Below are 15406 nucleotides of genomic sequence, written 5' to 3' on the forward strand. Positions count from 1 at the left end.
TGTACGTATGTGACACGGGCCTTCAGGCATAAGGCGCACCTTCGATCAAGCTCCTCGGCTTAGATGTTCTCCTGATACCAGGAGTAATTTTTCGCTGCTATTTCTCCGATATAATTGAACAAAGTGAGGGCGCCTAATCATAGGCAATCAAACTTATACGTATGTGACACGGACTTTCAGGCATAAGGCGCACCTTCGATCAAGCTCCTCGGCTCAGATGTTCTCCTGATACCAGGAGTAATTTTTCGTTGCAATTTCTGCGATTTGCTTAGATTTAAGTGGAAGTAGCATGTAAGCAAACGAACAGATGTCCTCTCAAGTAGGCAGGCATGCCTTAATTCATACACACAGCGTCGACATCACATGCAGTCAATCAATCAATCAATGTGTCCCTGTTTTTAGAAGAGCTCCTCGGTTCTCCTGTGCTCCTGATACCAGGAGTAATTTTCCCTGAAATTCTTCCAATTTGCCTAGTTCTAAGAGAAAATGGCGGGAAAATTAGAGATCACATGCCCTCTCAATGAAGCAGGCATGCCTTCAGTCACACAGCGTCGACATCACATGCAATCAATCAATCAATCAATCAATGTGTCCTTGTTTTTAGAAGAGCTCCTCGGTTCTCCTGTGCTCCTGATACCAGGAGTCATTTTCGCTGAAATTTCTCCGATTTGCTAAGTTCTAAGAGAAAATGGCGGGAAAATTAGAGATCACATGCCCTCTCAATCAAGCAGGCATGCCTTCAGTCACATAGCGTCGACATCACATGCAGTCAATCAATGTGTCCCTGTTTTTGGAAGAGCTCCTCGGTTTTTCTGCGCTCCTGATACTCGGAGCATGCATGCCTTCAGTCATACAGCGTCGACATCACATGCAGTCAATCAATCAATCAATGTGTCCCTGTTTTTAGAAGAGCTCCTCGGTTCTCCTGTGCTCCTGATACCAGGAGTCATTTTCACTGAAATTTCTCCGATTTGCTTAGTTCTAATAGAGAGTGGCGCAAAAATTCGAAATCTCGTGCCCTCTCAAGCAAGCAGGCATGCCTTCAGTCACACAGCGTCGATATCACATGCAGTCAATCAATCAATCAATGTGTCCCTGTTTTTAGAAGAGCTCCTCGGTTCTCCTGTGCTCCTGATACCAGGAGTCATTTTCACTGAAATTTCTCCGATTTGCTTAGTTCTAATAGAGAGTGGCGCAAAAATTCGAAATCTCGTGCCCTCTCAAGCAAGCAGGCATGCCTTCAGTCACACAGCGTCGATATCACATGCAGTCAATCAATCAATCAATGTGTCCCTGTTTTTAGAAGAGCTCCTCGGTTCTCCTGTGCTCCTGATACCAGGAGTCATTTTCGCTGAAATTTCTCCGATTTGCTTAGTTCTAATAGAGAGTGGCGCAAAAATTTGAAATCTCGTGCCCTCTCAAGCAAGCATGCATGCCTTCAGTCACACAGCGTCGACATCACATGCAGTCAATCAATCAATCAATGTGTCCCTGTTTTTGGAAGAGCTCCTCGGTTCTCCTGCGCTCCTGATACCAGGAGTAATTTTCGCTGAAATTTCTCCGATTTGCTTAGTTCTAATAGGAAGTGGCGCGAAAATTTGAGATCTCATGCCCTCTCAAGCGAGCATGCATGCCTTCAGTCACACAGCGTCGACATCACATGCAGTCAATCAATCAATCAATGTGTCCCTGTTTTTGGAAGAGCTCCTCGGTTCTCCTGCGCTCCTGATACCAGGAGTAATTTTCGCTGAAATTCCTCCGATTTGCTTAATTCTAATAGGAAGTGGCGCGAAAATTTCAAGTTCTCATGCCCTCTCAAGCGAGCATGCATGCCTTCAGTCACACAGCGTCGACATCACATGCAGTCAATCAATCAATCAATGTGTGCCTGTTTTTGGAAGAGCTCCTCGATTCTCCTGCGCTCCTGATACCAGGAGTAGTTTTCGCTGAAATTACTCCGATTTGCTTAATTCTAATAGGAAGTGGCGCGAAAATTTGAGATCTCATGCCCTCTCAAGCAAGCATGCATGCCTTCACTCACACAGCATCGACATCACGTGCAGTCAATCAATCAATCAATCAATGTGTCCTTGTTTTTAGAAGAGCTCCTCGGTTCTCCTGCGCTCCTGATACCAGGAGTAATTTTCGCTGAAATTTCTCCGATTTGCTTAGTTCTAAGAGGAAGTGGCGCGAAAATTAGAGATCTCATGCCCTCTCAGGCAAGCATGCATGCCTTTAGTCACAGAGCGTCGACATCACATGCAGTCAATCAATGTGTCCGTGTTTTTAGAAGAGCTCCTCGGCTCAGATGCGCTCCTGATACCAGGAGCAATTTTACGCTGAAAATTCTCCGAACGAACCAATTACAAGTGAAAGTCATCAAGTGACCTCCTCAGCTTACGTGTCCTCTGGATATCGGGAGCAGTTCCACGCCGAAATTCCTCCGATTCGCTTAATTCTGATTGGAAGTATAGGGATTCCATTACAGATCGAGTATACACCTCGTTAAGCACGAAGGTGTAAAACAGATTTCAATGCATTTCTGCGATTAAGTCGACATATTCAATTCAAGTATTTTTATTGATACTCCAAAGCTCATTTCACAAACTCCAGGTCATAATGTCTGTGGTTTATATATAATATATATATTATATCCTATACTATATTCAACTATAATACGTATTTCTTTATACATTATACAGTTACACATACATATGTCATTTTTATAATTATTATTATTGTATTTTACAATTTTTAGGTCCACGGATATCAAATGTGTACGGTATAGCATACTAATAACTGGCAGTGGAATGCTATTTATAAATGTTGAATGAATAAACAGGTATCGAGACCGATATCAGGACAACAACAATCAGAATAACATTGATATCCGTAATAATAATAATAATAATAATAATAATGACGCTGCATTTGCAATCAAATAAACGCAACTGATGTACGGTACAATGTAATTGTATAGTAATATAGGTACTGGAACCTCTCTGATTGCTGACTGACACATAATCCCGCCCACAACCTATAGTTGTCCGAAATTGATTTAATCAATAATTAATAATAATGGTAATGATAATAGTCACAATTACAATACTTATACGTAAATGTAGTTAATAATTTGTTTTACTAGCTCCACTTCTTTGGCTTGTGGACTGACAGAGAGATATCATACCTCCAGATTTACTTTCAAATCTGCGCACGTATGTATGTACGTTTCATGTATTACCTCCATCATTCGATAAGTTAGAATCAACGTTTATTACAAGAAGATATGAAAAATAGAAAAATGCACGGAGTAAAATATTTTCCTTTCATTTACTCTTCTTGTGTAACCACAATCTTGATAAATTATAATCAAGAAATTAAAATATCCGACGTAATATTATTGTAGGGTATAATGATAATATTATAATTAATAATAATAATAATAGTATTAAGGTAGTGTTAAAATTATTAGTAACGTGAGGCCTGTACAAAAGTAATGTAAGTATCATACGAAAATAAAATACATTTTATGACATAATACGAGATCTCAACTATAGCCATACAATGTGCATACACGTACACACACGTCCAGCAACGTATGCACATAGGTATATATTTATAGAGACTTGGCGTTCAATCTGCGAGGGAGAGGGAGACGGAGAGAGAGAGAGAGAGAGAGAGAGAGAGAGAGAGAGAGAGAGAGAGAGAGAGAGAGAGAGAGAGAGAGGATAAGAAAGAAAAATGAGATGATCGTTGTATCTCGATTGAATAAATAAATAATATATAATAATAATAATAATAATAATAATAACAACAACTATAACGACAACCGGTGACGTACGATTATGATTTATTATAATACAAGACTTATCTCTTTTTCCTATACAATATAATAAAAAATAAAAAAATCAACATAACGGGCCTTGTTATAGCCCCATATTTCGACTGCAGTTGTTTACTTTTGTTTTTAATACAACTATACTATATTATGTATATGAATATACACAGAGACGCGTAAATTACTATCAGTAGCAAGAGTGGTAATGTAAGAATGATCAATAAACGCTAGTGTTACGTATTCAATTATTATAATAGTATGCGTGCATCATCGATGGGTATATATTTATATACATAGATATGCATATAGTGTTTTGACAATTGTGTAAACGCTGCGCACTTTTTCCATTATATTATAATACATTCGTATAGAACAGGTATTTAACTGACTAGTATCGTTCGTTCATCACACGCCAATCTCTAGATTCGTTGAGTTTCAATTTTCCATTTTCGTTTCCTTTCATGTTTTTTCTATCTCTCACTCTCTCTGACATTATCGGTTATCATATTTGTCACTTTAAATTATCACCTGCAACTGCATCTCGATTCTACATGACGAACAAATCCTGATAACAAAGTAAAATATTACAGGAAATTATAAGTATACTCTGACCGCGGCTTATTTTTTTATGTACATAAATTATTTGATCGATTGTAATAATAACAATTATAATGATAATTTTCAAGTGAGACGAAAGAACAAAACGGACAGGAAACATAAGACTAATAGCGAAGTGAAACCGAAATAAAATAAAAATAAAATATCACTGGGGGTAATGTTTACGCATACGATCAGTCTGGAAGAGGAAAAATTTGTCTAACCGCGAATCAGTATGATTACCGTAAGGTGTAGAATGATAATAGGAATAGTAGCAATAAAAATGATAATATCATTAATAATGGTAACGACAATAATATTATAGTGAATCGACATCCTGAGAAGTTTGTTAATCAGAGACTGAGTGACGGTTACTATTGCTACTATTATTATTATTGTTGTTATTGTTGTCGTTGATTTAACAAACAATTGCGCTGCTTTTACTTACCATCACGCGATAATATAGACTATAGTGATACATATTTTATATTCATAAATAGTTAATTAGCGTTACCTATATGCTCGACTTGTTAGGGGGTTAGGCGGCAATTTGGTAATCGCAATTTACAAACTAAACTACTTATATAACTTTCGTCCACCTTCTTTCTTACATTCTTTCTATTTAGTTCCTTATACTCCTAGGCTATAATACATGATATTTACACTTGATTATACGTACATACTGTCGGTCTATTAACCTATCTATACATACGTATTCATACATACATCGGTATCAAATGTGTACATTTATTGTTAATACGTGTCGCCTGTATATACGTGTAGCTTTCGATACTGTAGCTATTAATTACACGACAGCAACGCGTGTCGTTGTTATCATTATTATTATCATCATGGTATCATTAAGCGTTCGTTATGTATACAGTATAGCTATAAACATATATTACATAGACGATTAAATAGATGATGAAATAAATAAATGACAGTTCACTTTATAGAATTGACAATAAATTAATATGAACGATAATAATAATATAATGATAATAATAGTAATGATAATAAGTATATAATAAAGATATTGAAAACTGATTTACCGCTATCATATTTCGAACGAAAGAGGTATTTATACGATATATTGTACGTGTACACAATTTTGTTATTTTGTTTTCGCAATATACTAGCCATAGAATTCAGTCTTTTAGTATTATACATACATATATACTCGTACGCATCGTACATAAATACAAATATCTCTGTTTCTCCCTGAATTTGTAATAATAATGATAATAATAGTCAACTAATACCAACGATAATTACTAAAACGGTGGTTGGAGTATTATTATTATTATTACTGTTATTATTATTAGTATTAGTATCATCGTCAATGGTATTATTATTATTATTCTTATCATTGTTACTACAACTTTTTTTTACGGCAAATAGTAGAAAAAAGGACTTGGAAAAAATTACTCAAGAAATTTTGAACGGTCACACAAATACCTTAGCGAACGTGAAAGCTTTTTCCTCACAACCGTGAACAGAGAGAGAAGTTGACTTAATTAATTTATCGAAGATTTATATATATTTATACAGATAAGAATTCTTCGATAAATATATGTATATATACGTATATATATATATATACATGTGTATTGATGGTTATTTTAAACAACTCACGCATTTTACACACTCTTTTTCTTTGGTTTGATTTTCTTGTTCCGAGATGTATTATCAATATACACATTATACACGTACATACGTATAAAGTAGTCTCTCGATCGTTGGTTCATTTTGTTGATTTTTTTTGTTTTCAAATATTGTTTCTAATTTTTCCTCCTTACACAGTTCATTTTACGCAGTATCTTCTATATTTTGCTTTTATTCTTTCTTGACATAATTAATATGTATATATCATAATATTCTTCTTCTCGCTCGTTTGGCGTAATATTTTCGTTCGTTTTTGGCGTATCTCCGTTGCACAAAGATGCGAACCAGGGCAGAGAAACAGAGAGATAGATAGATATATAGGCATAGAGAGAGATAGACAGAGAGAGAGAAAGAGAGATAGAGAGAGAGAGAGAGAGAGAGAGAGAGAGAGAGAGAGAGAGAGAGAGAGAGAGAGAGAGAGAGAGAGAGAGAGAGAGAGAGAGAGAATTTGCGTTCTTGTGCAATTACAGGTATAACAAGACCGATTATTACGTGATGAATATTGTCCAATAGTATAAACAACAGTAATGGACAGCTTCGCGTTACGTGTTCGTCACAGCAGCGGCAGCAGCGGCACCATGGTGATGATGATGATGATGGTGCAAACGTGGCCCGTAAGCGAAGCTAACCTCGCGTCAGGGGTAGTCGGGGTGCATCAAGTTGTACATGACCGCGAATATCGTGCAGGCGGCGTAAACACCGAGGGCGACCCACCACAGCAACTGCTCGTGAAGTCGTTGCTCGAAATTCTTCAACACCAACAGGCCGATCGTCAGCCCCGCCAACGCCCCCGTAAGGTGAGCAACGTACGACACAGGCGGACCCATTTGCTCGGCGGCGTACCTGTCGTATATCGCAAAGCCGACGTCGGCGCTCGCTGTAATGATGAAAGAAACAAGACAAATTACTAATTTGATGGGAATGACGTAAGCAATAATGAAGATCAATCGCACAGGTCGGCAAAAAATAATAAAAAAAATATATATATATATATATATTATATATATATCGGTGTTTATTCTTCCCGGTTTAAACGAGTAAAAATCTATCAGTATAACATTGAGAATCACTACAACTCGATACGCACTCTGCAAGACTTTGTTAGTTGTCGTTTCATTATTTCCTTCTTTCTTTCCACCAAGAAATATTGTGAAATTCGATGGAATTCCAAGGGGCGAAGAGTGCAGGTGAGCCAGAGGTGAGCAAGGGGCGCGGGTTTATAACGTCGCGTGGCAGCTCAACTCGCGTATACATTATACATCGTCCACTCACTTTACATGGTTTACTTACACTGTAGGTACCACCACCACCACCACCAGCACCACCACCTAGTGTACATAAGGGTGCTATCGTATAATATAATGTATACTTGTACGGCTTTCCACAGGGGATAAGTCCGGCCTGCGTACAGTAAGGTGTACACGTATACCTACTAGGTATAGCTGTATATACGGTTAAATCAATACAAAGTCAACGGGCTGTAGTCTGAACTCACTCACTCACTCACTCTTTCTCTTTCAGTTGCACTGTCCTCGTTGCTGTAGAGTATTTCGATTGTCGACCAAATTACGAGCAAAGACTGTTCTTGTCGGGGACGAGGAAAGAAACGAAATTGAAAATAAAAAGTTGGAATTGAATGAAAATCTTTACTTTGAACAGTTTTATTTATCAAAGGATCGAGGTAACGGGTAACGAGTATATATTGTCGTAGTGATCAGGCCGGAACCAAACCGATCCAAAGAAATTAACTCTCCAGACAAATTTTAAAAATCAACAATCATACCTTACTCTCTGATAAAAACGCTGCAGTAAGACCCTCGAAAATGATCTGGTAAATCTTCGTAAAATACGAGTCAAAAAGACTTCCTCGGCTACACATATAATCGGATTCCTAAATGTTTCGCTGTATTATATTACGAAAGTGTCGATTAGCGCCGATTAAAAGCTAATTGTCTTTTGAAAATAAACATACAGTTTACAAAATACTCAATAAGCCTACAAGCGAAAGAAATAATTTCGTTAGAAATGCAAATTGCATACATAGTATATATTATATACGTTACAGGTATGTGTTTTTTCAAGTCCGTATTCGTAAGCGTTTATTGTAGCGTACGCGAGTTGTTCAAAGTTGATGGTAGTTGGTGATGGTGGTAGTGGTGGTGGTGCTTTTTCCGTAATTGGATACTTTCGCAGTTGCGCTGCCGCTACCGGTGCTACAATTCGTGAGCTGCGAAAAAGTCTTTCATCCTTTCTTACTTTCTTTCTTTCTTTATTTCTTACCACGATTCTTCATTCCATTCCCGTATATTTTCCACTCCCTCTTACCCTTTTCCCTCTTTTCCCATCCCCCGCATCGCGTTACCCCGTCACTCTCACTCTCCGGCTCTGTCACTCTCATCTCATTTTCCGCGAAGGCTACTTCGCTGCCACGTTTTCTCGGTTCTACTACACCCTGGAGAAGGAAGCTGGTACACGTTGATGCCGCTGCTGCTGTTGCAGCAGTATTATCGAAGAGCCGGCGACAAACCCAACCTCGCGAGAATGAAGGAAGTAAGAGAGGAAGGGTAGAACCCCCAAGGAGCTAAGTCGACAATTCGAATTGGCCGTGACTCGATTTCGTTATACTAGTTTCGAAACCCTGTTCCGTCAGCTAGCTCGTCTGACCAAGTCTGTAGCCGCCTTCCTCGGATCGATACCTACGTTCATTTTCGTCATCGTCGAGGAGTGAACGAATCACATACATCTTACTGCTGCGAATCTGAGAGGAAACAGCCTTGGCTAACGGGTATTATAATTATACAATTCTCCTTCGTTATCGACAAGTCAAATGAGTTGGATAAAAATGAGGGTCAAAGGTACGCTGGAAAATTAAACGAGAGTATAAAGGATTCTGTATATGAAAGAAGAGCAATCATCGATTCTCGTCATCGCCTGATCGAACTTTGTGCAACAAACAGACGTAGAAAATTGGCCGTCGACAAAAAAGGAGAAGAACCCAATCAATGAACCAGTGCAGCTGGTGCAGTGGCTACCTCACCGCTTGACTCTTCCTCCTCCTACTCGACCTTTTTCCTCAACCCGAAGGTAAACATCCTCGTGTCGCGTTGTTAAGCCGAGTGTACCAATATTCTCAAGTACCTCAAAACCTTATTGCAACTTCCTCTTACCACCACCACCACCGCCACCGTCACCGCCACTATTACTATTATTGCTACTCCTTCTGGACTGCAGGGAATTCGTTGTGTAGCATCACTGCAATATACATACGATGTGCGCTGTGCGGTTGAAGAGCCTTGCAGAGATGAGAAGAGGGAGAGGAAGAGGATACCCGGAGGACGAGGCTGCAGTTCTGGCCCCAGTTTTGCGGCTAGGAACCACTACCGTAATTGGATTCTCATCGTCTATCGAGAGAGAGAGAGAGAGAGTGAGAGAGAGAGAGAGAGATACCTATTCAAAGAGTTCTAGGGAAGGATGTTCAGGATACGGAGCGCATCACGGATAGGTACCTGTATACCTACGTAGTAAAGTGAAAATGGTGAAGGGAAACTGATTCCTTATATGACGATGAAATTCGCCAATAAATATGTATACAGTCATATTGCTTTTCACCCTAACCTAACCTAACGCAACGTAGCCAGCCGTATACAAAGCCCTCGGGCTTGTACGATGGATCGTATAACGCGTCTCTAATCGCTTTCGGGTCCGTCCGATGGAGGATCGACCGACCGAGTAAGCGAGGGGGATTTTATTGGCCGGTATAAGCTGCCCGGCGTCGAGGATGCGGCGAGTGGAGGCCAAGGAGTAAAACGAAGAGGGTTACCAAATGAGGGAGGCGAGTCTTTATAATCCGTTATATACCGCGTATTATAATCCTAAACTCCTGAAATCGATCATCCAGCTCGATTATAGTATCGGCCGACGGTCGGCTATTAGTTCGGCTGAACAGCCCGACGAACGGACGTCTGTCCGGATGGCCGAATTGGTTGCCGATCAAATCGTTTCACGGTTTCCCCGATCCGCTCAGTCTGCGGATATCCAAGATGACCTCACAGAAATGTAACATGGTGCCCGTGCATCTGACAACTGACTCAACCCGAGGTCACTTATTTATTTCCGTATATTCTGTTCACTGAAAATGACAGTTACAAACGTTAAAGGAAAAATATATCAAGAGGATATTACGTTTTTTTTATTTACGTTATTTAGATGGAATTTGGCGCCTATACGACGCGCCGACGTCACCTTGGATATACGTTTTCCGATTTCTTCGACTAACGCGTACGCGCGTTGTTTTGCCTTATCTTCTTCCTTACACCGTGGTTGCAGGTAAGCCGGATATTCGCGATACAGTGGCTAGTCGGGGTGTTAACGTGGAAACCTTGGAAATGCAGTGTAGCACTAGCGCGGTGCAGGGGTTGACCGACCTCCTTCTCCATGTGGAGGAAAAAGAGACTCATTTTAGACCCGCGGAAGCCTGAATAGGGAGGTCTGTGCGTCTTCGTTGCCTTCGTTCTCCATCCTCCTCAGGATACACAAAAATATCGCATCATCATCATCGTCATCGTCATCGTCATCGTTATCATGGCCCATGCAAGCCAACGCGTATGTAACCACGTGTATAATAATTTACACCCAGCTAGCTGAACGTTCCGCCCCTGCAGAGATCGTATCTTTTTCCATTAAAAGCCGGACATCATCGCAGCGTGGTGACACATTTTGCGATTTATACCGCTTCGTGGTAAGGCTGCATCACCTTCCGTACCTACCATCAACGACGAACCAGATGCGAACCTGAGATATTATCCGTTGACGAAAGAGTCGAGTTCATATACGGTGAATGAACGAATGAACGAACGAATGCGGGTGTTCTCCTCGTTGGTTCTGTCGCTTTCTCAAAATCTAAAGGGCGATTTTTAATTATTCCTCTATTCTCTTTAAACCTTCAAGTTTTGGTCAAAAACTCGGCAGTTTACAGCCTGCAAATGGCTTCAGGTGACATTCAACCGAATTCGAGTAACAGCACGACTAAGGTACACCTCCCCTGTAAGGCTTAATCGATTCAGCAAACGCTACGATTGTCAAGTCTGCTAGTTAGGCGAATTAAAAGGACTTTGTACCAACCTGCAACATCGCGAGAAAAAGGTTAATCGTCTCCGGGAAGACTGTACCTACTCTGTCCGTGGATTTTCATCTAATTATTCTATCATCTACCGGCATTGGGTATACATATATACGGTGTACCTACCGTGCCGATATCGAGTAACGGGCTTGACTAGCTTCGCGAGTATAATAACTTGTGAGAAAACGGTGTTATTGGGTCCACAATGACACGGAAGAGGATGGGGACAATGGGGAGACAGGAGGCCAGGAACTATTGGAAGTCTGGAATCCCGTGCGTTATTAATATTACCAAGCGGACAACTGCGGAGGGGTTAACGCCGATCCGATTAATGCTTACGATTATCCGTGCAGACTGAGCGATCCCGAAAATATGCCAAGTGTCGCGAGAAGATTTCATCTTGGTAAGACGTTGGGTGCGAATTGATACGATCAAGGTTGTCTCGGCCTGCAACAAACTTACCGATAATGAAAATCCCGATCAGCCTGACGATTCCAAACTCCATATTATTGTAGTTGAGCAAAACGTTTGCAAGATGAGCGGCAAGAAGAGCGTAGACACCGCCACTAGCCCCGACGAGATAAACGTCCGTGTCGAATACAGACGTGCCGAGAGAACCTGAAAATATAAATTCATCATTTTTCACGTAGAAACCATTCGTCGCCTCGGCGACAAGTGGAATTTAATAAAAATCTCCGATTCTCGTTCGGATAATGAAATAATTTTAAAGAAGCACAAAGCCTGCGGAAATAGAGGGAGAGGAAAAGAGTATACCGCGTACGGCTCGGCGGTATTCGATTCGGTGACGTTAAAATTGCCTCTCGAATCGCCATTTAATCCCCTGGTGACTCGCGATGATGATGCTGCCGTTTCACTTGGTCGCAGAATTTAAACGATCAAAATGAGAAAAACACGGAAAAGGGGGGGGGGGGGGAGGAGGAGGAAGCGGATCATAGCAATTCTACGGTGTGGGAAATTACACTCCGAAACCCGTTAAATCGATACGGACCCATTAATATCGTCGAGAATTCCCACAAACGGTATTATTGGAACGGATAAAGTAAAAATAAAAATACAAAAAAAGTGTTGTAAAGGAAAAGCAAGAAAATCATCCAATTCCTGTTAATCGTGCGTTTCGTATTCAATTTGCTTTTACAATTTATTCGAAACGGGTATAATACAAGGTACGATATACGTTGAATTACGAAGAGCTACGTAGAACGAATGAAGGGGATTGAAAATTATGCATCACGTTTATATGCAGGGTATCTGGATTGGGGAACGTCGAAACCGGATAGAAAAGAGAGAGACTGTCGTCTTTCTTCCCGAATAACATCCCGAATATGTTTCTAAAGCACAAAGTGAATAACATGTAATAACATTGCCCAGCCCGACGCTGACGGTGACCGAAATTTTAACGTTTTTATAAAAAAAAGAAGGAAAATGAACGGAAAAAAAAGAAAAAAAAAAACATCGGCACGGTGGATGGTTTATACCGCGTTCGATTTTCACGGTATGTGTGAATATGAGCAGCAGTGCGTACATTATTGTAATGCTCATATGCGTTAACGAGTAAATTGTGTAACGTCTGTTGAGTGTGTGTTTCATTTTTTTTTGTTTTTTTTTTCCATGTACTTGCAATTTTTTACGCACCGCCGATCGACGCAAATTTAATCAATTTTTTTCCTCTCTCTCTCTCTCTCTCTCTCTCTCTCTTTCTTTCTCCCCCTCCGACTTTTTACACCAACGACAACGCAACAGCGGCAGCACCAGCAGGACAAGTAATCTGATAAATATACGTATTATGTAAATGCAAATTACAGGTATATGTATACCTAATACGGTAGGATATATTTCCGTACAGGAGGCATGCATGCGCCATAACGCAGCAACGGCAACGGCAACAGAAGCACGGAGAGCAGCCCGGACCTTTATAATAACTTGCGTGCAATTTATACCCGGATATCCATTGTTCACTCTGCCCTCCAACCCTCCCTTTTCCTCTATAAAACGTCAAAACTTGAATATTTGTTATTTTCAAATTTCGGGATCCACGATGCCGGTAACGCCTCGTACAATATTCGGGTTCTCGGAATACAGGTTGTGCCAAAGAAAACGACCAAAACTCTTCCCTATTTTTGCAACTTTTTCTCACAGAACCGAATTGCGATAATTCGCTCGTTAATTGGATATTACATGGTAATAATGATAATAACAACATAATTTACAACCGAAAGAATTTTGCGTCGCAGCCGAAATGCGAAGAGAGAGAGAGAGAGGAGAAAAGAAGTTGAGCAGAATTAAAGAGGCGCGATAAAAGAACGAGTGATAGAGAAAAGAGGAAAAAAAGAAACGAAAGAATGGGAAAAATAAAGAAATTCCTCAGCTTTGCGAGCACGAACGAATTGCTTCCTTCGCTTGCCGCTGCAGGTTGCGTAGTCGCCAAAAAGGGTTTTTCCCCCCTTCTCCTCGCCGCACTTTCTTTGTTCGTTTTATTCTTTCGATAGAGAGCTGAGTATCGTGAAAATCACTTCTCACTTTCTTTCTTTCTTTCTTTCTACCTCTCACTTTCTCTCTCTGTGAAGCCTCGGAACGAAAAAAGAGCGAAATAAAGAAAAAAAGGAGAAATAAAAAAAAAAAATAAAAAATTCACAAGATATATCCGATCGTGTGGAATTATTGTGGCACCCTTGCCCACTTTTTTTTCTTTTTCCTAAGTGATATTTTTTTTTTCATCCCTCTCAGCTTTCAGTGACGGGAACGGTTATACAGGTATAAAATTGTACTTGAAAAGGAATTGAAAACCTGTACGATGGATGAAGTGAAGAGAAACCAAAAAAAAAAAAAAAAAAAAAGAAAAACAGATATTTTAATCAGTTGTATAATCTACGGTGAAAAATTACAGACGCGAATCGAAGATTGATGAGAAATTAGAAACACGAGAATGCATTAAAAGTGTAAAATAAATCGTATCACATGTATAGATTGTCAAGATGTGTACGGAGTACCTTCGACAAAATAGCAACAACAACAACAACAACAACAACAACAATATTAATAATAAATAACTATACCAAAAAAATGAAAGAAAAAAAAAAAACGTACAAACATCAATTGATAAAGAAAAAGAAAAAACCAGGAGTAAGGTAAAGAGCGTTACGACGACGATTTGTTACACTTTTGGTATGGTTAATTTACGAAGGAACGGTAAATATTCATCGTGGCGTTGGGAAGAGAGAGAAAAAGTAAGAGAGATACACGAGCATTGCGAGTAATTGAGAGGAATGGAAAAAGAAAGGAATTCAATTAAAATAAGAAAAGAATGCAGAAAACCGTTCGCCAGGGATTGAAGTGCGGTTGTTACTACCTACCTGTTACAAATTAACAAGTTAATCTCGCTTGTTTTACCCATCGTTTACCTAATACAAGCAATTTAATCCGATCGTGGAAACTGCATACAAGTCACACCGCCCGATTAAAATCTCTTCCGTCAAGCTTGACGTTTCCTTTCGCCTTGTTTGCTTTTTTCTTTTTCCCCTTTTATTGAAAATTAATCACCCTTGCAGATTTCTAATGTGACGAACGAAACGTGACAAAAATAGTTTAATATAAATGAACAAATAGATATGCTCACCGGCGAGTACGCCCGCCATGTAGACGGCGGCTATCCTGAAACTGCCGTGAACCATCTCCAGAGGAAGACCGACGACCACCTGTACCCCGAGGTTGAAGAGCAGGTGAAGCCAGCTGAAAGAAAACGAAGCCAAGTCTTAGTCTTCGACGTTACACCTACTCGCGCCTTACGTCGAATACGTCGGTAGGCTGGAAAGTGGATTTAGAATTTAGCATCTTTCGCGTTCAAACGTGATATTCGTTCTTTTATTCACCTCTACGTTTTTTTTTTACAACTCTAATTCAACATCTCTGTCACGATTATAGAGAAATTGAATTCTCGTACGTGGAGGGTAAAAAATTCCAACAACTGTCTAAATAATAATAATAACAACAACAATTGTCAAGGATCGGAAGAGGAAGAAGAGGATAATTAGTTAGCGGATTGAAAAAAAAAGTAAGTCGAAGAAAATTGTAAGAGCGAAAGAATATATAATAAGTTATAAAATGTAAGTGATAACAATAACAATGACAACATTAACAATAACAATAATAATAATGAAGGTAACGACGAC

General features: G+C 39.7%; 1 protein-coding gene across 1 annotated transcript in view; it reads right to left on the bottom strand.

Annotated features, from left to right (window-relative positions):
• Positions 1-3704: 3704 nt before the first annotated feature.
• LOC124308409 (protein rhomboid) overlaps positions 3705-15406 on the bottom strand; it is a 153355-nt gene continuing 141653 nt past the window's right edge. Inside the window, exons 8-10 of the mRNA XM_046771112.1 lie at positions 14854-14966; positions 11682-11837; positions 3705-6977 (exon numbers count right to left, since the gene is read on the bottom strand). Of these exons, the coding sequence (XP_046627068.1) occupies positions 6736-6977; positions 11682-11837; positions 14854-14966 (511 nt within the window). The 3' untranslated portion in view covers positions 3705-6735. The remainder of the gene's footprint in view (positions 6978-11681; positions 11838-14853; positions 14967-15406) is intronic.

Source organism: Neodiprion virginianus, chromosome 7 (assembly GCF_021901495.1).
Source record: "Neodiprion virginianus isolate iyNeoVirg1 chromosome 7, iyNeoVirg1.1, whole genome shotgun sequence".
In the NCBI taxonomy this organism is placed as follows: Eukaryota; Metazoa; Arthropoda; class Insecta; order Hymenoptera; family Diprionidae; genus Neodiprion; species Neodiprion virginianus.